This window comes from Bidens hawaiensis, unplaced genomic scaffold (genome assembly GCF_021521415.1).
Source record: "Bidens hawaiensis isolate Kalapana, Puna unplaced genomic scaffold, B.hawaiensis_p1.1 tig00025381_1, whole genome shotgun sequence".
Lineage (NCBI taxonomy): Eukaryota > Viridiplantae > Streptophyta > Magnoliopsida > Asterales > Asteraceae > Bidens > Bidens hawaiensis.
The window spans coordinates 80,108-106,206 of NW_027494054.1; the positions used below are offsets into that span (position 1 = coordinate 80,108).

At 36.4% G+C, this 26,099-nt stretch overlaps 3 protein-coding genes across 3 annotated transcripts; 2 read left to right on the forward strand and 1 right to left on the reverse strand.

Annotated features, from left to right (window-relative positions):
- Positions 1-542: 542 nt before the first annotated feature.
- Positions 543-3,972, forward strand: LOC143571481 (heat shock cognate protein 80). Its single transcript, XM_077056892.1, has 3 exons — positions 543-707; positions 1,629-1,770; positions 1,873-3,972. The coding sequence occupies exons 1-3, from the start codon at positions 585-587 to the stop codon at positions 3,696-3,698; spliced, it is 2,091 nt and encodes a 696-aa protein (XP_076913007.1). The 5' UTR covers positions 543-584; the 3' UTR covers positions 3,699-3,972.
- Positions 3,973-11,477: 7,505 nt separating this feature from the next.
- On the forward strand, positions 11,478-14,696 carry LOC143571480 (heat shock cognate protein 80-like). The gene is made up of 3 exons (XM_077056891.1): positions 11,478-11,622; positions 12,463-12,604; positions 12,687-14,696. The coding sequence occupies exons 1-3, from the start codon at positions 11,500-11,502 to the stop codon at positions 14,519-14,521; spliced, it is 2,100 nt and encodes a 699-aa protein (XP_076913006.1). The 5' UTR covers positions 11,478-11,499; the 3' UTR covers positions 14,522-14,696.
- Positions 14,697-18,537: 3,841 nt separating this feature from the next.
- Positions 18,538-20,661, reverse strand: LOC143571466 (uncharacterized). Its single transcript, XM_077056880.1, has 5 exons — positions 20,497-20,661; positions 19,554-19,616; positions 19,288-19,439; positions 19,012-19,087; positions 18,538-18,893 (listed from the first exon to the last, which is right to left on the reverse strand). Exons 2-5 carry the CDS (start codon positions 19,600-19,602, stop codon positions 18,709-18,711), a joined length of 462 nt encoding a protein of 153 aa, XP_076912995.1. The 5' UTR covers positions 19,603-19,616; positions 20,497-20,661; the 3' UTR covers positions 18,538-18,708.
- Between the last annotated feature and the right edge of the window lie 5,438 nt (positions 20,662-26,099).

Below are 26,099 nucleotides of genomic sequence, written 5' to 3' on the forward strand. Positions count from 1 at the left end.
ATCTCAAAGGTATCGACCAATCATATCAACTAAAAAAAATTCAAATAAAAACTCAATGTTCCAAACCAAAATTATAATAGGAAAAAAAACAATAAAAATAAGTGTTTTAAGTTTTAACAATCTTCAAGAGACGGTTGACATTGCTACCTTCATGTTCGTTCGTTCATTTCCAATGTCATGTTATAATAAAAAAGATATTAACAAAATAGGCTTTAATTAGAATAGTTAGATAAAACATGATCAAACATTACAAATGCTTTGTGTATTGCCATTGTTACGTTTGTGTAAACAATGCAATTTTCAAAACTTAATAACTAAAGTTATAATAATGAAAAATGACAGGTACTATCTGTGTAACTAACTTGTATTCTAAATCACAAAATTTGCGCAACTTGTATCAACCGTTCACCACATGCCGGTCCCTAAAGAAGTGTACAAATTTAATAAGTCAAAATCGATTTTAATTCCTCCTCTATAGAAGGATCTACAAACCCTATGCTTAGTCTTTTGTACTCACATGCATTCACCATTCATTTCATCATCTCATTTGATCGTCTGTAAGCTAGCTCTGGTCTTGTGTGACAATGGCGGACACGGAGACGTTTGCGTTTCAAGCGGAGATCAACCAGCTGCTGAGTCTCATCATCAACACCTTCTACAGCAACAAGGAGATCTTTCTACGCGAGCTCATTAGTAACTCATCCGATGTAAGTCTTCTTAATGCTTATATATTGATCAACTTCAACTTCTGTTTCTTAATTGATTCTATCGTAAAGTCATTGAAAACGTTACATAATGCTTGATTAATACAAAACGTTGTTGTTATTGTTATTGTTATGTAAGAAACAATTATATATATCCTATCGGAGCAATGGTTATACTTACGAGTGTAAACTAGCCAAGCCGAGCGGCTTGGTTTGAGTTGAGTTCGGCTTGTGAGTCAGGCTCGGCTTGCGAGTCCTTTTCTAAAGCTCGGGCTCGTTTAATTTTTATTAGTTAATTTATATAGGCAAAGCTTAAAAACACGCAAGGCTCGACAATCCTAAACAAGCTTCCCGTACAGCTCACTTCGAGCTTTTTAGCTTGTGAGCGTCTCTGCTCTCGTTTACACACCTATTTATATGTCTGATTAATCTCACTGGATGCTTTAGCATTGAAGATAAATACACCATCTTCTTCTCTTTTCAACCTTTATTGAATAATTGATGACTTTTTATGTGCAGACATTTGTTTATCTATTTAAACATTCACTGTATGGTTTGATATGTATTTGTAAATAAACTTTTCAATAGAAGCATGTTAGAGACTGATAATTTAAGTACCTTAGTGAATCAATGAGTGTTTTTTTTTTTGCCACCTCATCAAGTCAAAAATTATCAAAGTAATGTTGCTAATGCTTTGGTAGTTAACGTGTTTCGATGACAATCCATGTGCCTATAGGAAAATCTATGCATTATATATAGCAGCTATACGCCTATACTAATAAGCGTTAATATGGTGTCTTTCTATCTGATTAACTAATAGATTCCTCGGTTTGCATAATCTTTTCACCATATGGTTCTTTAAACTTCAAGAACCATTAATCTGTTATAATATTGCTAAACAGAATAATTTGTATGCCATTTTAGGCTCTGGATAAAATTCGTTTTGAAAGCTTGACCGACAAGAGCAAGCTAGATGGACAACCAGAGCTTTTCATCCACATTATTCCTGATAAGACCAACAATACATTGACCATCATTGACAGTGGAGTTGGAATGACCAAAGCTGGTGAGACATAAATCTAATACAGTATTTAGCCCTTGTTATATTACACAGAAAGATGTTATATTACTTATAACAATATATTAATATGTTTTATACTTTTTATAGATTTGGTGAACAATCTTGGTACCATTGCAAGATCTGGCACCAAAGAGTTCATGGAAGCAATAGCTGCTGGTGCTGATGTTAGCATGATTGGACAGTTTGGTGTTGGTTTCTACTCTGCGTATTTGGTTGCTGATAAAGTTGTGGTAACAACCAAACACAATGATGATGAACAGTACGTCTGGGAGTCGCAAGCTGGTGGATCTTTCTCTGTTACTAGAGACACTTCTGGTGAAACCCTTGGCAGAGGAACCAAAATGACACTGTACCTAAAAGAAGACCAACTAGAATACCTTGAGGAACGCAGGGTCAAAGATTTGATCAAGAAACACTCTGAATTCATCAGCTATCCGATATCTTTATGGATTGAGAAAACCACCGAAAAAGAAGTTTCTGACGATGAGGAAGAGGAAGAAAAGAAAGAGGAAGAAGGGAAAGTGGAGGAAGTTGATGAAGAGAAAGAGAAGGAAGAGAAGAAAAAGAAGAAGATCAAGGAAGTGTCACACGAATGGGATTTGGTTAACAAACAAAAGCCCATTTGGATGAGGAAACCCGAAGAGATCACCAAAGAAGAATATGCTGCGTTTTACAAGAGTCTGACCAACGACTGGGAGGATCATTTGAATGTAAAACATTTTTCGGTTGAAGGTCAGTTGGAGTTCAAAGCCATTCTCTTTGTCCCCAAACGGGCTCCGTTCGACCTCTTTGACACAAAGAAGAAACCAAACAATATCAAGCTTTATGTCCGAAGAGTCTTTATCATGGACAACTGTGAAGAACTCATTCCTGAATATTTGAGTTTTGTTAAGGGTATCGTGGATTCCGAAGATCTTCCTCTTAACATCTCTCGTGAGATGCTGCAACAAAACAAGATTCTGAAAGTGATTCGCAAGAATTTGGTCAAGAAATGTATCGAGCTGTTCCAGGAGATTGCTGAGAACAAAGAGGATTACAACAAATTCTATGAAGCTTTCTCTAAAAACCTTAAGCTAGGAATCCATGAAGATACTCAAAACAAAACCAAACTGGCCGAATTGCTAAGGTACCATTCAACCAAAAGTGGTGATGAGATGACCAGCTTGAAAGACTATGTGACTAGAATGAAAGAGGGTCAAAGTGATATTTACTACATCACTGGTGAAAGCAAGAAGGCAGTTGAGAACTCACCCTTTTTAGAGAAACTGAAGAAAAAGGGGTATGAAGTGTTGTACATGGTGGATGCGATCGATGAGTATGCAGTGGGTCAGTTGAAAGAATTCGATGGAAAGAAGCTGGTTTCTGCAACGAAAGAAGGTTTGAAACTTGACGAAAGTGAAGATGAAAAGAAGAAAAAAGAAGCTTTGAAGGAGAAATTTGAAGGTCTATGCAAAGTGATGAAGGATGTGTTGGGCGACAGGGTCGAAAAGGTGATTGTTTCAGACCGTGTGGTGGATTCGCCTTGCTGTTTGGTTACTGGTGAGTACGGGTGGACTGCCAACATGGAAAGAATCATGAAAGCACAGGCTTTAAGGGATTCAAGCATGGCTGGTTACATGTCAAGCAAGAAGACAATGGAGATCAACCCTGAGAACCCGATAATGGAGGAACTGAGGAAGCGGGCTGATGCTGACAAGAATGATAAGTCTGTTAGGGATTTGGTGATGCTGCTGTTTGAGACATCATTGTTGACTTCTGGTTTTAGTTTGGATGACCCGAACACGTTCGGTAACAGGATCCATAGAATGTTGAAGCTCGGTTTGAGCATTGATGAGGACGGTGGCGATGGTGACATTGACATGCCTGCTCTTGAAGAAGGTGATGCAGAGAGCAAGATGGAGGAAGTTGATTAGGTTTGAAAAATTATGTTTGGAGTTATTTTGTTGCAGTTAGGAGTTGAAATTTTATGAACCATAATGTTATTCTTGATCAAATAACTTGTTTGGAAAATTAGTTTTGTTATGACAGTTTTCTTCAACTTGGATGTCATGTTTGTGAAGTGTGTATAGTACAAGGGGTTGGGATGAAAATAACTTTTTAACAAGTTTATTGGAAGAGGAAGGTATCCATATTCCATCCCAATGGTCCCATATAAGAAGCGTGCAAAACTTATAAAACATGATTCCATCATTTGTTAACTTTCTTTATTAAATAACTGAAGATTTGTGAAACAAGATAGTTAAAGAAAAAGATAAACATGATGAAAAGATAACTCAAAAGTAAAAAAAGATAAACTAGATATTTTGAAAATAACTAAATAGATAAATCATAATTTGAAATTTTGAATTAAAAATCTTCTTGTTGATCCATATCTTGTGTAGGGCTGGCAAGTTGGGTAGCTGTTTAAAAACATAAAAAAAATAAGTGTTAAGCGAGTCGTTTTTATGTTTGATGATTTTGTTAATCACGTCGTCTCTGGTATGCGATAAAACACGATTTGTCAACCTTGCGCTCCCGCGTAATTTTCCATTGTTTACTAACATGATGATTTGCTCCCTTTTCTATTAATCTAACAAAATCAAGAAGAAAAATATTTTTCCGATACACACCTTTCTTACCATTGTATGTACGCACAACTTTTTTTGTAAAAAAAACAGTGACAACATTCACTCACCACCATTTCACCATCATCGAAGCCACCTTTACATAATGGTCTTACTCATCCTTAGTCCCTTATGACACATTCGTGAATTCGTCATCTCCCCATTATTCTAAGATCTCGGTAATTTAGTCCCAACATCAATGAAAAATTGTATTAGAAACATGGGCAATGTGGCTTTTTAGTTTTCACCTCTTATAAAACAAATTGTACCGTAGTGATATTAGTTGGGTTTTCGTTTCATCCGAATAAATCTCAAACTAAATAACTCATAAATTAAAATTACTATTGTCAGATTCTTATGTTTATTATTTTTCCTTAAGATTAAGGTTAAAGAGTATATTTGTATGGACCTATAAATCATCAACTAATGAACTATTAATAAAAGCAAACATGCTATCATGATTAAATCTATAAATGTCATGAATTTTAAATCAAACACGTTAATTAAACCGATAAATAAATAAAAAGCATATATTTTATATGTTTAAAATAAGACATTCACCAATATAATGTTTTTTTTTGTTAAAATATGTATATTTTACTCTTATTTATGCATATTTTTCATCAATTATTTTACCCTTTTTTAGTTAAAAAAAACAATGAAAACGATGTATACTTAAATGTCACCAAGGGTAATTGTGGGCCACTTATCAGTTATTTGTTAAATTAATTACATAGATTTTTAATCAATTACATATAAGGTCCATGTTTAATCATAACTTTATGACTTTGGTTCATAAATTTCATTAATTGCAAATTTAACACACTTGTTTGCTTAAATATAACATGGACGGTATAGGTTGTGGATTTAAAATACCAAATAACTATAGATTAAAAATAAAAATGAGAATACTTAAGCATTAAAAATTAAAAAATCATGAAAATTCGTTATCTTCTTTCACCTTATTATTTCGTGACAACGTGCCCACCATATCCACCATATTCCATATCAAAGAAATACACTAACAAAAAATATAAAATCGTTCTTTCTAGATGGTTTACTTGATACAAAAGCTAATAAAACATTAGTTTATATTCACCACTAATATACTAACCACACGCCATTAAAATTAAAATATTAAAATGATCATATGAGGGGTTATACAGAGTCGTACCAATATTATAGCTTCTAACCACACATATCATAATGTTTATACAAGTCATCTTAGTCGGTGCTCTTACAAATCATACGGGTCATATCATGTCAGATTGACAACCACCCTAAGAAAAAACAAAGAAATAGCAGAAGTCAGAATAAGCACCACAAGTGAAACCACTTACACTCTGTTCTCAAGTTTCATTTAATGAGAGAAAAGAAATGATTTGGAATGATTTGAATAAATTTTGTGTTCCAGAGTTTTTTTAAAGGAGAGAAATGAAGAGATGGGGAGAGGAGCGGAGGAGTTTTTAGTATATATTTATTTCTTTCCAAATTGAAAAGATTTAAAGACAAAGAAAGAGATTAAGATCAGGTTAATATTCAATTTCATTTTTATCCCTTTCAACAAAATGGCAGGTTGTCGGATCAGGTTAATATTCAATTTCATTTTTATCCCTATCAACAAAATGGCGGGATTGCCTCCTACAACCCGCCATTTATTCAACAAAACTTCCATGACATCTCCTATAAATCGCAGTCTCCCAACTCCTTCTCTGCCATTCATTGCTTCCACCATTGTTGAACCTGTTTCATTGCTTCCACAGGTAACATCTTTCTTTGCTTTTATATAAATCATCCACCACGATTGCATCGTCTATGACCTTTTTATGTGTGTTTAACCAACATTTTTTTGTCATAATTGCTTATTTCAATTCAATCTCACATCAATTTAATATGCTTTTGAAACTATATGTAACCCTAATTTAAAAAAGAACAAGTTTTTTTTTTTGTAAATTGTTTATTTTGGGGCAATCATAATTTATATTACTCATTCTATTCGGCTTAATTGAAGTGATATTGGGCTAAGAAACTTCTGTTAGCCTTAATATAAATATTGCGTATACTATTATTTATATTTTTACCCAAAACACAATTTGCAATGAGTTTTTTATTTTTGTTTTGTTTCCATACAATTGAAGTGATAGTGGGCTAAGAACTCTTGTTAGGAACCAAACCGTTAGTAACGATTCGGTTTGATTCGCTTAAAACTTGAATGGTTCGGTTAATGAAGAATAAAAATCATTACAAACGGTTTGGCTTAAAAACCGTCATAACTGAACCGTGAACACTCTAGTGTTTGCTACCGTGTATATTTTTGCCTTTATTCATCTAGTATTTTGTTGTTCAAATATACATGTGTTTTACATTTATTATATATTTGTAGCTATTCAAGTTAGTGGTTTTTGTAGTATTGCGTATTTTTAGATTGAGTTTATTTAGTTTCAGTTTGTTGTCAACTGAAATTGTTGTTTGTGTGTTTATTTTCTTTATTCATGTTGTTATGTAATGGGTTCACTAAGTTGTTACTAGGACTTGTCTATTTTGTTGTTTTGAAGTTCTCTTTCTTAAATATACAAATAATTGAGTCACTTTTTTTTGAAGTAGATTAACATAAGTAGGCAATTAGATTATTACATAAGTGTTTTAAGCATATTTTCTGAGCTCTGTTTCTGTTTGTTTTAAGCATGTTTTTTTGAAGTAGATTAACATAAGTAGGCAATTATGTAGGAAATTTGATGGATAATCAAATACGCAAGGTAGTTGAACTTGTGCGAGCCAGACAACTGCAAGCAGCTCACTTGATTTGCTTATTGGTGGCTTTCGTTGCACTACGTAGGCTGAAAACCAGAAATCGTGTTAATTTACCTACTAGAGATGAAATTTTACAAAGACGATATGTACGAGAAGAGATGTTACACGACCTTTTAAATGGCGGTAAATGTCGTAACCTTATTCGCATGAGTGAGAAAGCTTTTATGACATTGTGCAGTATCTTAAAGCGTGATGGTGGACTTCAAGCTACTCAATGCATATCAGTTGAAGAGCAAGTTGCAAGTTTTTGCATACTGTAGGTAATGATTTGAGAAATCGGTTGACCTCTTGGATATATCGTCGTTCCGTATCAACAACTAGCCGTTGCCTTCATAGAGTTTTGAAAGCGATTATATCATTAGAAGGACGTTATCTTCAACAACCTAAAGGTGAAATTGTCCCGAAAGCAATTCAAGAAAAAAAATAGATTTTGTCCTTTCTTTAAGGATTGCATCGATGCAATTGATGGAACACATGTTCGCGTCAAAGTACCTAATAAGGATGCTCCTAGATATCGTGGGCGTAAGGGATACCCGGCAATAAATGTACTCGCTGCTTGTACATTTGACTTAAAATTTACATATGTGCTAACTGGATGGGAGGGTACAGCATCAGACTCTAGAATTATAAAGAACGCGTTTACTAGAGATGATAAATTAGTAATTCCAACAGGTAATATCGTAAAACGAAAATAATTAATTGTGTAATTATTAATTATATTACTAATTGCAACTTGTTTATAGGTAGATACTATTTAGTAGACGCTGGTTTACCTCATACGAGTACCTTAATGGCACCATATAGAGGTGTTAGGTATCATTTGAAAGAGTATTCCGCTCGTGCCCCTCAGAATGCAAAGGAGTTGTTTAACCTTCGTCATGCATCATTACGTAACGCAATTGAACGAGCATTTGGTGTCTTAAAAAAGAGGTTTCCTATTATTAGAAGTACAACAGAACCATTTTACCCTTGCGAAACACAGTATGAGATCTTTTTGGCATGCTGTATTTTACACAACTTTTTACTAGAGGAAGATCGTGACAAAGATCTTGAAGATGATGTCATACAAGAAGTGTTATGCGGACCACAAGAGGAAGAACGCCAAAATACAAGAGACATACGTGAAGGAAGTACCGAATGCGAACAACTAAGGAACTCAATTGCAACTAACATGTGGACTAACTATATGATGTGTCCAAACAATGAAATTGATATGTCAAAGTAGTTTTAGGATATTACATCATAGAATTTCAATTTTATTTTGTATTGACTTTTATGGTTTTAATTCGTTTGTGGTCTGGTTATTTATTAATTATTTGTGTGTGTGTGCATATAGTAATTCAAATTTAGCATAAGCAACCATATATATATATATATATATTTACGTATGTGATTTCTCTTTATGTTACCATGTAGAAAGTTATAATGAGCATACACGAGATAACCTTAAAGAAGGAAATACTAAAGTGGACGGAAAATATGGATAATGCATTCATACAAGCCATGTTAACGCAACAGGATAAAGGCAATAGGATTAATGGAAATTTTACTACAAATGCATACAACAATATGGTTGAGGAGCTGAACACAAAGCTTCAAATGAATTTCTCAAAAAAACATTTAAAGAATCGATTAAAAATGTTGAAAGAGCGTTTTTCTCAAGGTATGATTTGTTTCGTGGAACGTCATTGTGTGGGTTCTCGTGGAATTCGACTACTCGATTAATTGAAGCAGAGGATGAAGTCTGGAAAAGATTAATAGAGGTATGCTTTAATTTAGGGGTTTTATTTTTGTTCATTATTCGGGTTGTTCAGTTGGGTTATATAGGTTGGGGTGTAAAATAAATTAACGCCAAGACTGATCCATGTTCAAGCGGGTTGATTGGATTTCGGTTAAATGGATCGGGTTATAGTAGGCCGGTTTTTGATCAACAAATAAAAAAAATCTAAAAAGTTGACATAGTAGATCAATAGATATTAAAAATAAACATGCGTGCTGTAGTTTGTGTTGGTTGTTTACGGGTTAGGATAGATCGGGTCTCGGGTCACCTCGGTGAGTTCAGCCTTATCAGTTCTACAATGCACTTGAGTATGTTCTGCTTGATGTTTATATGCACCACTAGCGGTTAATAAGTGTGCATAGGCCCAGATCACTGCGATCATTAAAAGAAGCGTGAACAGCTCCAATATTGACAATTGTTTTGCCTGAAACTGTTTCAGGTACTGTTTTCCAAACAGAAATTAGATCACATATAAATTAATCTAAATTTAATGTACTTCAATCGGATTAAATGATTATACTAACCTGAGAGAATGTGACAAAAAGAATTAGCATTGGTATGCCAAATTTAACACACATTCCAACCTATAAACAAATTGAGTAAAGTATTAAGCTTTTATGCCAAAAACAATACATGGTTGACTTTCAAAGTCAACTGTTTGAACCTAGCCTGATCCCGAACACGAGCATTACTTATGAACCTTGGGCTAGCTCGAGGGAGACTAAACTAACGTATTGTTTATATATTTATTAATATACATAAAATTATGATAAAAAGTAATTTTGTTTAATAAACAAGCTAGGTCTTAGCTTGACTTTTCATACTGTAATTGGCTTGTGAGCCCATTAATTTATATAACTTTAAATAACTTTTGTCTAATATATTAAATATATGTTTCTATACACAATATTATTATAAAAGTAAATAAATGATATATATTATGTTATATTCAAAATTAAAACTAATTATCTTGATTTTGTTAAACAGTCGAAGCCTGATGTTGCAGTGTTGAAGATAAAGAAAGTATCAAACTTTAATGAAATGCTAGAACTTTTTGCAAGGGACAGGGCATCCGGTGCACAGGCTGAAACTGCTAAAGAGAGAAATGCCCGATTGCAGAGGAATGACAACGTTAACTTAGAAACAATTCCAGAAGTAGATGATTTCTTAACTACAAATGATGTAATATTGTAGAGCCAGTATAATAATAATGATGATGTTCAAATAGTGCATCCTACTTCTCCTCTACATGAGCATTCTTCAAGTGCAAAGAAATTTAGGAGTAGAAAAAGAAAAGTTGAACAAGAAGAAGAAGATCTAAGCACTATGATTATGAAAAATGTTGGTAGCGTGGCTAATGCTATTTTAGAAGGCAATAAATTACTAGAAAGTGTTTTTCATCAAGAGTACACGGGTGAAGAAATTTACAATGCATTGGAGCCGATGGGTTTGGAATACCATGAAATACGAAGAGCTTTAAGGTACTTGGTGGCCAACCAAGCAGACACAAGGGCGTTATTTAGTTGTCCTCCCCAGGTTCGGTTGGGTTTACTAAGAGATATGATGGGTTCCGGTAACTAAGCGAGTTTAAGATGCAGTTTATTTAGTTGAATTTTTTTATTAAATAACTGTGCATTTATGACTTTTATTTCTTTGTCGGATATTTTACTATTTGTGTTGGATCTTGGGATATTTCTTTGTCAAATTCTCAAGTTAATTTTTTTCTCTTTTGTCTGCAGTGCTGTTAGAACTTTAATAATATTTATCTATATTTTTGTTTTATATAACTACTTTATTCAAGAGCAGAGTTCTGGTGCTGCCAAAGACAGTCAATCCAAATGCTTAACATGCCCATATTGTTTCAACTGTGGATAAGTTGCTTTTTCATCAAAAGTAATCATAAAAACAAGATGTAAAGGTTCATGTATATCATCAGTGTACTGAGTACACTGACGAAGAATAATGCTTAATACTAAATCACATCTTGATAATGGAAGCAGATTTTTACTCCAGCTGGGACTCTTAAGTGATCAATTTTACTAAAGGGCGTAATAGTAAAATTGTAGCTTTCTTTTATTTTCATTCCGACTTGGGAATATATAAGAATATTTAATTTCCCTTCTTTTCTTTTGAGTTACATTAAACCCTGGAACACAAAAAAAATTACAACTTTTCCTTTCATTTAGTTTCTTTTCTCTCTTAATTCCCTTTCATTTCTTTTCTCTCATTAAATAAAACTCAGCGTTAATACTTTGAAGGTGTACATGCAAAAACAAACAAAGTCAAGGGTCTTTATGTAAATTAACAATAATAATAATAATAATAATAATAATAACAAAAATAAAATAGAGAAGTCTTGGGTGTGGTTTGTGAATAGAAGGATCTAGAATAACAAACCCTAACCTCACTCGTTATTATATAAACCTAACTCGCCTCCTTCAATAATCCACACCAACTTCTTTAAATCAAATCAAATCAAACGCTCGTTCTTCTTCTTCGTCAAGCAAGCTTTCATTAACAATGGCGGACAGTGAGACGTTTGCATTCCAAGCCGAGATCAACCAGCTGTTGAGTCTCATCATCAACACCTTCTACAGCAACAAGGAGATCTTTCTCCGTGAACTCATCAGTAACTCGTCTGATGTAAGTCTACTTCCTCGATTAAACTACTAGATCCTTCGTGTATGATGCCTCTGTTTTGATTTTGATAGGCTAGGGTTTTATTCATCGATGTTTTAGGTTGCGATCTGGTATTTAATTAGGTATACACGAGTATTTAGGTTATTATTGTAACTATTTGATGATTTTGAATCGTTTATTTGTGTATGTGCTTACAGTTGCACTCATAAGCACTAGAATGACGTTAATTGGAGTTTATTTGTATAATTAAATAAGTATATATATATATGCAGCTGATTGAATTTTATTAAATTGTATATAACTGCACTATATCTGCTTACAGCTGCACACATAATCACTAAAACAGGTTAATCTGTTCAATTTTACATGATAATTATATACATATGCAACTATTTTATTGTATTGTATACATCTTACACTATAACAATTAGACTTTTGTATGTGCTTAGAGATATGTCAATTGGAGTTAATTTATTCAGTTGTACATGCAACTAATTGAGTTTCATTATATTGTATACCGCCTACACTATATGTACATTTATACTTATGATTGATGTATGCGAGAGGGATTATGTACATTTGTACTTAAGATTGTTGTATGCTAGAGGTTTTGACTGGATTACCTGTATAAAACTTTACAATGACGTTTAGTTGTGCTAGTCGTTTGCACATTATAAACTAGTTGAATCTTATTGTATGTTTTTGTGTGTCTGTATATATGTTATTCTATGATGCTCTGTTTTGGATTTTGAAACCACTTGTTATACAATTGTTGATGTTCTTGATGTGATAGTTTGTTTATAATGTCATTAGTATTGATCTTTGTATAACTCTTATGAATAGGCTTTGGACAAGATCCGTTTTGAGAGCTTGACTGACAAGAGTAAGCTAGATGGACAGCCTGAGCTTTTTATTCACATTATCCCTGACAAAGCTAGCAACACCTTGACCATCATTGATAGCGGTGTTGGAATGACCAAGGCTGGTGAGTAACAACCTATTTTCAACTATTTAAAAAATTGTATAGAATCTGTATTCTAATGATGGCTTTATTTCAATAATTGCAGATTTGGTTAACAATTTGGGTACCATTGCTCGATCTGGAACCAAAGAGTTCATGGAAGCCATCACCGCTGGTGCTGATGTCAGCATGATTGGGCAATTTGGTGTTGGTTTCTACTCTGCTTACTTGGTTGCTGATAAGGTTGTGGTGACAACCAAGCACAACGATGACGAACAGTATGTCTGGGAGTCACAAGCTGGTGGGTCTTTCACTGTTACCAGAGACACTTCTGGTGAATCCCTTGGCAGAGGTACCAAAATGACCCTCTACCTAAAGGAAGATCAGCTAGAGTACCTTGAAGAGCGTAGGCTTAAGGATTTGGTCAAGAAACACTCTGAGTTCATCAGCTACCCGATCTCTCTATGGGTTGAAAAAACCATAGAAAAAGAAATTTCTGATGATGAAGATGATGAAGAGAAGGAGAAGAAAGAAGAGGATGGAGAAGTTGAGGATGTTGACGAAGATAAGGAGAAGGAAGAGAAGAAAAAGAAGAAGATTAAGGAAGTGTCACACGAATGGGACTTGGTAAACAAACAAAAGCCCATTTGGATGAGGAAGCCTGAGGAAATCACCAAGGAAGAATATGCTGCTTTCTACAAGAGTCTCACCAACGACTGGGAAGAACACTTGAACGTGAAGCACTTCTCGGTTGAAGGTCAACTTGAATTCAAGGCTATTCTTTTTGTTCCCAAACGGGCTCCGTTTGACCTGTTTGACAACAAGAAGAAGCAAAACAACATCAAGCTTTATGTCCGTCGTGTCTTTATCATGGACAACTGTGAGGAACTCATTCCTGAGTATTTGAGTTTTGTGAAGGGTATTGTGGATTCTGAAGATCTTCCACTTAACATCTCTCGTGAGATGTTGCAGCAAAACAAAATCTTGAAGGTGATCCGCAAGAATTTGGTGAAGAAGTGTATTGAGCTGTTCCAGGAGATTGCTGAGAACAAGGAAGATTATGCTAAGTTTTATGAAGCTTTCTCGAAGAATCTCAAGTTGGGTATCCATGAGGATTCTCAAAACAAAACCAAACTTGCTGAATTGCTAAGATACCATTCTTCCAAGAGTGGTGATGAGCAGACCAGCTTGAAGGACTATGTTACCAGAATGAAAGAGGGTCAAAACGATATCTACTACATCACTGGTGAAAGCAAGAAGGCAGTTGAGAACTCTCCGTTCTTGGAGAAGTTAAAGAAGAAGGGTTACGAGGTGCTGTACATGGTGGATGCCATTGATGAGTACTCAGTCGGTCAGTTGAAGGAATTTGAGGGTAAGAAGTTGGTTTCTGCAACCAAAGAGGGTTTGAAGCTTGAGGAAACCGAGGACGAGAAGCAAAAGCAGGAAGCTTTGAAGGAGAAGTTTGAGGGTCTGTGCAAGGTGATAAAGGATGTGTTGGGTGACAAGGTTGAGAAGGTGGTTGTTTCAGACCGTGTGGTGGATTCGCCTTGCTGTTTGGTTACTGGTGAGTACGGGTGGACCGCCAACATGGAAAGGATCATGAAGGCACAAGCTTTGAGGGACTCAAGCATGGCTGGTTACATGTCAAGCAAGAAGACTATGGAGGTCAACCCTGAGAATGCGATCATGGAGGAGTTGAGGAAGAGGGCGGATGCTGACAAGAATGACAAGTCTGTCAAGGACTTGGTGCTGTTGCTGTTCGAGACTGCTTTGTTGACATCTGGGTTTAGCCTTGATGAGCCGAATACCTTCGGCAACAGGATTCACAGGATGTTGAAGCTTGGATTGAGCATTGATGAGGATGCCGAGGAGGATGCTGATGTGCCTGCTCTTGAGGAAGCTGGAGACGATGCTGAGAGCAAGATGGAGGAGGTTGACTAAGTTTTTTGGTTTTAGTCATGGAGTTGGGTTTTTTTTATGTTTATGAAACTTTTTTTACTTCTCTTTTTGGTTTAAGATTGGGATGTTTTCATTAAGACACAGTAGTTTGGTGGCAATTTTCATGTATAGAGTTTTATATGATGAATCATCTTGTGGTTTATGCTTCATTGACTTACCAGGATTGTTTTTTTGAACGGCCAAACAGTACAATTTTTAAAAATAATGCCGGCATTAAGCTGTACATAAATGGTCCAAAAGCAATAGCTACATTTTGAAATGTAAAATGGCACCGGTTCCAATCAAGAACCGGTTCGGTTCCCGACCCGAACCGATGCCTAGATATGCGAACTTTTAAGACACAGTAGTTTGGTGGCAATTTTCATGTATAGAGTTTTATATGATGAATCATCTTGTGGTTTATGCTTCATTGACTTACCAGGATTGTTTTTTTGAACGGCCAAACAGTACAATTTTTAAAAATAATGCCGGCATTAAGCTGTACATAAATGGTCCAAAAGCAATAGCTACATACAAAGCCAATTAAAAAACCGACTGCAGACCAACCCCATAGTAGAGGTGCACAAATCGGGTTCAAATGGAAAACCCGAACCGGTTCCAAACCGATTTTTTTACACCAGGTTGTAAAATGGCACCGGTTCCAATCAAGAACCGGTTCGGTTCCCGACCCGAACCGATGCCTAGATATGCGAACTTTTAAGAACCGGGTAGGGTATGAACCGGAACCGGTTTTTACGTAAAAACCGGTTCCACCGGTTTTTTTTTGAAATTTAAAAATTAGAGCCGTTAGGAACCGGTTCCAACGGCTATATAGCCGTTTTTGACCGTTGGAACCGGTTTTTTAACTATAAATAGGTTATTTTCTTACTATGAATAGCAAGGTTTGTTTGTTTACTTGTTAAACCACTTCCAAAACTATAAAACACACTCCAAACCACAATTAACCTTAAACCGACAACAAATGGCAACCAATGATGACGTTGTTATGGTGATCGAAACAACAAGATGCCCCGATGTTTGGGTTCATTACGATTTGTGTCTCATGACCGACTCACATGAGTTGGCACGTTGCAAATATTGCTCGAAGTTTCTTAAAGCAGGGTCCAACTCGACATTACGAAAACATACGAATAAGTATTGTCGAGAAAAAAGAAGATTGGAAGCTAAAAAACGGAAGTGGGAGAGTCGTCCGGCTCTACAACCCAAAAATAAGTATTCCCGGATTAAAACGACGGACTTTGTTTTTTATGTTTTAGTTGTTATGTTTAGTATTGTTTATGTTTTAATAATGTTTGTAATAGTTAGTTTTTAAATAAATAAAATGCTCGTCGTTATTAAAAAAGTAACAAAAATTAATCATAAGTAACAAAAGTAATTATAATAAAACAAATCAAAACTAAATATTAGTTGAACAAGTTACAAATAATTTTACCAAAACAAATAATTACAACTCTTCTTCGTCTTCATTCTCGTCTTCACCCTCGTCTTCGTTATCGGAAGAAACCCCGTCCTCCGCCTCCTCATCATGAATATGACGCTCTATTGGTATTTCGTCTTCAAAGTTCGCCTTGTGTTGTACACGATCCACCGCATCAAAATGGTCCTTTAGGCAAATGCAAACCTCTAGAGACTCGGGAGTTAGTTTTGTTCTTCGCATAGATAACACCCTCCCACTAAGAGAAAAAACCGATTCGGAAGCAACCGTTGAGGCTTGTACGGCAAGCAAATCACGAGCCATGGCGGATAGAATGGGAAATTCGTTTTGTTTACCTTTCCACCAAGCCAACAAATCAATATTGCGAATTTCGTCGACCGTTGCGCCCTCAACATAGTTTGCTCCACTATATCGACCAAGTTCGCTACTTAGTGTGTTTCCTCTTTGCCTCTTAGATGCCGATTCACGAATCCCATTCGTCAAGTTTATAAGTGGGTCATTGCACGGCCTACCATCAAGTTCATCAAGTTTATACCTCGTTGAATAACGAACTTTGCCATTCTATCTTGAACTTTGCCATTCTACATACAAAGCCAATTTGATCGGTCGCGCTAATCCCTTTCAACGCCTTGCAATATGGCTTCTCGATGTGCTTTCTCAAAGTAGAGTTGGAATCGTGCTTTAATATTGAACCACATAGTTTGCAACGAGCCTTTTGATAACCTTCGTCATCCACAATCAAATCCCAATTCTTCCATATGTCTTGGTTGCGGTTATGGTTGACTACCGTAACAACCCTTGGGTCCTCCGTAACAGGAACGGGGGCAACAAAAACACTCTTCTTAGCCTTGTTGTTAGTTTTTTTGATGGGTGCCATAATAATATTTAGTTTGATGGTCGGGTAAAGGAACGGGTTTGCTAAAGGAGTAGTATTTTAGTTTGTTTTTGAGTTTGGTGGTGAAACAAGTAATGGAAACAAGTTATATATAGGTTTGGGCATCAAAAACCGGTTCCAACGGCTATATTACCTTTGGAACCGGTTCCAACGGATCTATTGTCTCAAAAACCGGTTCCAACGGCTATATTACCGTTGGAACCGGTTCCAACGGCTAATTGGTGTCTAAAAAACCGGTTCCAAAGGCTATATTACCGTTGGAACCGGTTGGAACCGGTTACAACGGCTAATTGGTGTCTAAAAAACCCGTCGGAACCGGTTTTTCCGGGTACGAACCGAACCGGTTCCAATTAAGAACCGGGTAGGAACCGGGTTGGAACTGGTACTGACATACAAATAGGAGAACCGGGTACGATTTTCGGGTACAAAAATACCCAAACCGGGTATTGTTCCAACCGGGTTGGAACTGGAACCGGTTCCGGTTCGGTTCCACCAGTTAGGTTCCGGAACCGGTTTTTTTGTGCACGTCTACCCCATAGGCCCAAACAGCCTAACACATCTACTTATGTCAATCTGAATAAATTTAGGACCGTTTACTCCATCTATGAGGCCTTGCCAAATCAAGTGCTACCCATCTCTCGCTTGTTCCGATGATCCCTGATACTTGAATTAAAGCTAACCGATATACCTGTCATCAACGGTTAACCTCCTTCCTTCTGTTGTCGGACAAGCTCTTTTTCCTCCATCCCCACTTTATGGTCTTTGTTGCATATATTTCACTTTAATCCTTTGTGAAGTGAGGCACTTTTTGAATGTTTCTGGTTCATACAGTCTTGAGAACAACTCCTTGAGTGAAAGTTACTTAGCCAAACTTTCTTTCAAAACAAAGTCTTGTAACTTGTTACCTATTCCCAAAATCCTGGGCTTTTTATAGGCCCATGCAAGTAATTTGGGCTTTGGTGTGTGATTAATATTTAACATACACATGGAAGATATATGAATATATAAAATATAAAATTAGAATAGAACATATAAAATATAAAATTATGAAACAGACCTCAATTTTATTATCCGTTTTGGGTCTTGAAAAAGCTTGTGTTGGCTATGATTTTAAACTAAACTACCAGAAGTTAAGATATAAAGTTTGGTGAATCACATATAAGCTAACACTAAAAATGTATTATGAAGCACAATATGATCGGGTGGTCTGGTCTATGTCTAAACCATAATAGAACTTGGATTGTTTGCAGTGCGTCAACACATGTTACAAATCCGTTCATCTACTGGCTGACATAGCCTTAGCTCTGCCTCAATCACGGCTGCAAGCATGTATATAAAACCTCTTATTGTACCTATTCTCACGTACTTATTTTACATCGAAGTTGAGTTGCCGAGTAAACCTCATTTGTGATAGTGACAAAACTAAGTAATGTTACTTTGCGCTATTTTCATTTCACACACTAGCCTAACCTGAATCTTGATCTACTTGACAAAAGACGATCAAAATCACGAAATGTATCGAATTCTCGGTATCTATATTGACTTGACCGGTGACCAGTTTAGCCTTGGTCAGGTCTGGTCATTTGGTTCTTCGGTCTGTCAGATTTAGCTTTGGTCAGTTCCAGAACCACCCAATCAACAAAACAAACACAGTAAATAACAATACGGTAAAACCAACCAAATATCTTTTTCTTAAATACTCCACTATGTTTCATATTTAGTTATTATTACAATCAACCCAAACACAATTAAACCAATGCCAATGCAAACTGCAAAGAGAGTAAGATATTCAAATTTATCACCAGGCCCTTCATAACAGAATTACACCGGTTTTAACCTCTAATCCCTGTAAGTCCCCTCTTTTTCTTGATCCTTGAGAAACCCTAGAAACGCAAGAAACCCAAAAAAGAACCACCCGCCTTTTCCCCACCCGCCTCCTCCGCCTCCACCACCACCACCTCCATCATCATCACGTGGCGGTAGTCCAGTACCTCCATCATCAAGGTCCGGAGACTTCTCCTTCCCTGTTTTCCAGTTAATTGTCAGAAACAGTTTTATATAAACATCGTTTCTTTACATATACAATCTAAATTCCCGAATCTTATTTTATATATTTTCGTATAAAGGAAACAAGAATATTACCTTGGACAGGAGCAATGGTGATTGTTGATGACTGACGTGTGACCGTTTGAGTCTGCTCTGCACCCATTCTAGCATTCTGCATAGAGCAAAATGCAGGAATTTCATAACTTGTCTTATATAATATATTAGATTATCATTACTCCTGACAGCATTTATCATAGTTTAGTACATAAAGACGCAATCTTTTAAAACTTTCTACACCACTGCTTCAAAACTCATAACGTTGAACACAAAAACACAATATGCACATGTGAGAGATGATGAAACTGAACTAACCAAAGCTGCAGCACATATAAAAGCAGCAGACTTCATCTTCGAAACTTGAACCTGTCCTCCAAATGTTGCAGGTTGTGTGGAAAGTGGTCTAAGTGGCAACGAACAAAGACTGGTAGACTTGACATGCCCAACTTTTGGTACTTCCGACCTCACTGTTAACAAAAAGCCAACATTGCACAACCCGAAAGTCAGTCATTACAAAACCATCTAACATCATATATGAAATATCAATATTTTAAGATAATTTAGCAGAATAACTTTCAAACCTAGTTGAGAGGTGGAGCTTGGAACCACACTTGCACTCAATGAGAACATCTTTAGATACTGACCTGAAACGTTCTTCACATTAGGGCACGATTGCACAAACTTTATATAGAGTTCATACAGAATATTGCAGAACCGAATAGACATGAACAGGCTAATTAAAATTAAAAGGGATTAAGTGACATAAACTTTGTGAAAACATACTTCTAATCCTATAGTTTTAGGTTTCCAATTCTCCCCAAATTGACCAGTTTCAAGCCCATATACGTACAGAAACCTTCTTCCCTACGAACTGCAGAGTAATTCGGTAACAACAATGACATGTAGGGCTGTAAACGAACCGAACTTTTAACTGTTCAGCGGGAAGTTCTATATATTCATTAGTTTAATAATTGAACGAACACGAGCAAAATCCACGCTAGTGCAATTGCGTTATTTATGTCTGTTTATGCACGTTAATATTTGTTCATTAAAGATTTAAAGCTTTAATATTTTTAATGACGTTTCTGATGACTGATCTTATCATATATTTTTAAGCAAAGTTATAAGCAACAAAACACATACACGCATATTATGTGATTAATTTATATGCATATTAATTACATATGAACATGACGATAAAAAAACACACCAACACAAAGTCACAAACTTGGTAGCCGAGCCAGACCGAACCATTGACACTGACCAATCTCGGTTAGTCAAATCAAATAAAACATTATTATTTCTTTTCATTCATTCTATAAACAAGAAACTTCGTTCGGTTATCCGATAAACGGACGAACGTGAACAGGGCCTTGTTGGGTTCGGTTCATTTACAACCCTAAATTGACAAGTAAGAACCGGATAACCTTATCTAATCTGAGTTCTTACATTGAATCTAACGATTATTACAGACAGAACCCATTGTATTTGAAACCCTAATGAAGAAAGAAAGAAAGATTGTACCTTTAATTATTTGAAATGAAAGAAACTATTTAATAAGTTTCCGGCGGTGGGTGTTATCGACCAACCAAGATATTGGGTTGATGTAAACCCCCGTCCACGTCGGATTGGCGAATTGCACGAACGACTCACAGACAACACAAGAAGAGGCTGCTAGAGCTAGAGGATTTGCTTATTGCTTGAGGATATACCTTTTTTTTTAACGGCCACCTAAGTAACGCCGGGTACCTCGTACACGGCCCCATTAGTTAAAGGTAGCCCAAGCCGGCCACTAGTCCGGACAGACGAAGCCCCTAGCGATCCACCTGTTGAGAGATTCACCGGATAAAACCCGACCCTCACGCCCACCAAACGGCATGACAACGAGGAGCCGGTAAAACCGGGTGAGATCATGACTCGAACCCTGGCAAACCAGGGTCATCCTCATATCTCCCATATAAGTTGGTGATAGTGAGGTTTGATCCCCTACCTCTCACTTGTAAAGTAAGTGCTCTACCATTAAGGATATAACTTATACATGTCTTCATTTTCTTTTTGTTTTTATTAAATTTTCACCTTCATATATATATTTTTATAATAATGATGCAAATTGATTTATTTTTATAAATAGTAAGTCTTAGTCAACACAAATATATATGTAATGTATTATTGTAATTATTGTAATAATTGGTTTCATAGTTACAGTAGGTTGTCGGTTATGTATTTGCCTATATGTATCAATATTGTGAATGGGAAAAAGGCTAGGAATTATTCTTCCAATAGTAAGACCCTTGGCTTTCACTTCGTTGCAAATGGCAATATAAAGGTAACTCCGCTTATCTAAACAATTTATTCCCTTTTATGATGAATTGTTATGAAATTACATAAATGAAAGTTAATGGAAGTTATTTTTATTATTAAACTGGTGTCACTAACGATGAAAGTAAAAGTTACTAGTGTCAGTGATTATTAGGGATGAACGTTTTCGATACCATCGGTACCAAGTTTTGAGTTTTCGGTACCAGTACGGTTCTGTACGTACCGATATTTCCTGAATTTTGCATGAAATAACAGTACCGAACCAAACATTTTGGTACTGGTACCGATATCAAATATTTTCAAATTTTAGGATCGATACATGTTGGTAGTACCGCCTTAAGCTCACATTGTCCGTGCATGCTATTACCAACCAATGCTATTACCAACCAATTAGCCTTAGTTCAAATTACTAAAATCAAATTTGTATGTTCTTGAAAATATAAATATACATATAGTATTTTTCTTTTTCCTTCAAACAAAGGGTTAGTCACCAGAGATCACCATAACAAATAGATCTTTTTTCCATCCAAATAATTAAATATGGTGACCTCGGTCTACCCACCCGCAAAAATTAAACATGGTGACCCCGGTCTGCCCAAAGAACTAATCCACTATCAACTATACATATAAAGGCTTATCTTTAGTAATAACTTTTCTATAAATAGATATGGATAAAGACGCAAACTCAAATTTCTTACAAATGTGTTATTGATTGGCGAACAATGAACATTGGATGTGATATTCGAGGAAAAAAAGTATCAAACTCCGAAAATTCATGTAATTAGCTCTAAAATGTATATTAGTATCTACCATTAAATTCCATGACAAATTTAGTATGTCTTGGTATTCTTAGCCATATATCTATCTTCTTTTGCCTTCTCCGATCATTCAACATAAATTTCAACTCTTCTTCCTCTTTCTCTCTATCAATAACTTACATACAAGGCTCCAAACTCGCAGACAGACGATAAAAATTTTGTTTCAGGTAATTTCTTATAGAAAACAAAAGAATCTTACAAATCAATTATTTCAAACATGTTTGATGAATGCTTGACAATTCAAATAACAAATGTTTTCGCCTTTCGAAATGTAAATGTATATATTGTTTGCACATGATTAACGTAATGACAATCAAACATATAGTGGTTAAGATGGAAGCACAACAACAACGACCAAAGTTCGACCAACCAAAACCAACAATGGAACAAAGCAAGATATCTACACATCTTGATCCGCAATCGCCACGTCATGGTGTCGGATTTTTTAAACTATCACATTTGGACATTAAAGAGGGCGGCGGCATGAACAGGGTCCCTTCCGACGCTAATCTCAATTGCCTTTGCTCCCCTACCACCCACACGGGGTCGTTTAGGTGCCGCTTTCATAGAACTAATAGCAATGCTAACCACAATATGAGTAATGCTGGCAAAACGTTTAACAATTTGTCTAATCTTGCTGGTGCCCATGATTAAGAAGTGGAAGCTTGCTAAAATCTAGATTGTAATTTGATTTGGCATGTAATTTAATTGGATGATTCATATAACGTTGTAAAATGTCTAAAGCATTATGTTTTAGAGATGATTGATTACTAACAACCACATTGTTCTCCCATTGATGGAACTAAAATTCGTTTGGTAAATATTTCGCTTAGCGTGAGAACTTTTGGGATGTGCGGGTTCAATGAGTGTCGGGTTGATTTGGAGCTGATGAATACATTCTTACCCAGCATTTATGTAATAAGCTATTTCCACTACTCTGACATGTCAAACGCCAAGACATAAATATAAAGGTAATAAGCACACAAAGGACGTCGTTCTTGTTGGGTTTCAACGGTGGTTCGGAACGAAAACGGTCAAATATATAAAACTCGTTTTAGTTAATAATTATTTCGTTTCGATAGATATTAATCAATATTAATATATATGTATAAATGAACTATAAAACGCAGCGGAATATAAACGATTAACACGAACCAAAAACCAAAACCCAAAACCCGGATCCGATTACAACTTTGTACGAGCACGAATAATAAACAATAAAACAATAATAGTTAAAGTAGTCGATATACCTCGGTTATCGGAACCGGGAAGACACCGAAGGCTAACGGAAAGAGCTAGAAATGACACACACAATCAAACGAGATCTCCGATCTAATCTGGCGGCGGTTGTCGGCGGCGGCGGCGGATTCCGGTGACCTTTCCGATGATGGTTTGGCGTAGATGTGGCAGCAAACTAGTCCGGCAACAGCTCAAACACCAACACAAACCCGAACAGCAGCTGCTACTAGAGCAAATGGTGCGTCGGAGACCCGCCGAAAAAACGGGAATTGCTTATAGGTTGATGATGGCGGCGGATAGAGGCAGTGGAGGTCTGGTAGCTCCAATGGAACTCCGATGGTGGTCTATTAGCGGCTGTCGGAATATCAGACGGCCGGAAAAGGGTTGCCGGAAAACCGGTTGGCCGGAAAAGCGGCGCCAGAATAGGGTAGCAGCTAGGGTTTTATGGTTTTAAGGTTAACCCTTTAATAATAAATGTTATATAATATATAGAAAGAGTTTAGGGTTTAATTAGAATTAAACCCATTGGGCTTGAGCCCAATTATCAAACCAAGGCCTAAACCACCATACTATCTTTTAATTGAATGTGTCGGGCCAAGTTAACATTTAAGTGGGTTTATATTTTCGTTACCCTCGGTGTAACCCATACCGGGTCACATTCGGGTCGGTCCACGTTGACTTGACCCGAACCGACCATTAAATCCAACAGTCTCCCACTTGGACGGATTTGGGTCAAGTATCACAACGCTAACAGCTAGAGGCGTTCTAGCTACACATAGCTGTCCCTAACCAAATGTGACATTTTTAATCCATAGCCAAAGTATCTTGGAATACCTTATTGCAAGATAATGAATTTATAGTAATCGTTGTCATCTATCCTTTCTGTATAAGACATTAATTGAACAATGAGACATGGATCAAATCAATCTCATATATTGTTCAATTATTGTAGTTCTCGATATAGAGTCAAAGTGGTCCAATCAAACACACAGTAAGTTTGGGTGAGGCCTCACACTTTACCAGTTTGAATCAACGAGAGCGCCAATATGTCTAACTGTTACATTTTAATGTAAGAGTACAGAATCCCATCTTGACTACATACAACTCCCACTGAACTCCAGAACAGTCCCAATCAATGCCTTTATGGCTGGCAGTTACGCAACAGCGGTTGACATGATCAAAGAATATTCATCGGTAAACGAAAGTTCTAATATGTATCTCAGGTCTTAGGATACTAAATGAGCATACTATTATCAAAACATCTTATGATCAAGATCCATGAAGCTGATTTGATGCGAGTTACATCCAACGTCATTCATAATGAGGTCTGTGAGTTTGGAAGTCAACTGCTTGAGTCCAAAGTCAGAATAGTCTTAATTCAGAATCGTTCCCATGAGTCTGACCGACTACGGATAATTTAGAATATAATATTCACGGATTAAACGTATTAAAATGAACACCGTTGTATTATTCAACGTTTGCATTTAACCATTAAATCAAAAGTGAACAGAGAAGTACAACTGATTAAATGTTCTTACATCCAAATACTAAATCAAAATAAATCACTAGTAAGTCTAAGCCCGATAGCATCTCTATGCTGATCATGCTTGTCCTGAGTCATCGGCTTAGTGAACGGGTCAGCTAGATTTTGATCTGTGTCTACTTTGCTTATCACGATGTCACCTCGTTCAAATATTTCCCGAATAAGATGGAACTTCCTTAGAATGTGCTTGGTTCTGTGATGAGACCTTGGCTCTTTGGCTTGAGCAATAGCACCAGTGTTATCACAGAATATCTCGATTGGTTTGTGAATACTCGGAACCACATCGAGATCGGTGATGAACTTCTTCATCCAAGCAGCCTCCTTAGCAGCATCTGATGCAGCTATTTATTCGGATTCGGTGGTAGAATCCGCCACTACACTCTGCTTGGAGCTCTTCCAATAAATAGCTCCTCTATTGAGAGTGAAGACGAAACCTGACTGTGAGCGAGAATTATCTCGGTCAGTCTGGAAGTTAGCATCAGTGTAACACTTTACAGTGAGCTCCTCTTCCACTCCCCCAAACACCAAGAACATGTCTTTGGTCCTATTCAAGTACCTTAAAATGTTCTTCACAGCAGTCCAATGGGCAATGCCAGGACTCTGTTGAAAACGACTGGTCATGCTCAAGGCATACAAGACGTCAGGTCTAGTACACAACATAGCATACATGATAGAGCCAACCGCAGAAGCATATGGAATTACTTGCATACGTTTAGATTCAATGTCCGTTGCCGGAGATTGCGATTTTCTCAACACGGTTCCCTTAGTCATTGGAACAGCTCATTTCTTGGAGTTTTCCATTGAGAAGCGTGCCATTACTTTGTCTATGTAAGTACTTTGACTTATCCCTAGAATCCGCTTAGATCTATCTCTATAGATCTTTATTCCCAGAATATATGCTGCTTCTCCAAGATCTTTCATTGCAAAACAAGATTCCAACCATTGCTTAACTTCCTTAAGAATAGGAATGTTGTTTCCAATGATCAGTATGTCATCCACATACAGGATGAGGAATGATATAGTGCTCCCACTAGCCTTTCTGTAAACACAAGGTTCATCTTCATTTTTGACAAAACCAAACTCTTTGATTTTCTCGTCAAAGTGAAGATTCCAGCTTCGAGATGCCTGCTTAAGTCCATAAATGGACTTGTTCAATTTGCAAACCCTATTAGGATATTTTGGATCGACAAAACCTTCAGGCTGAACCA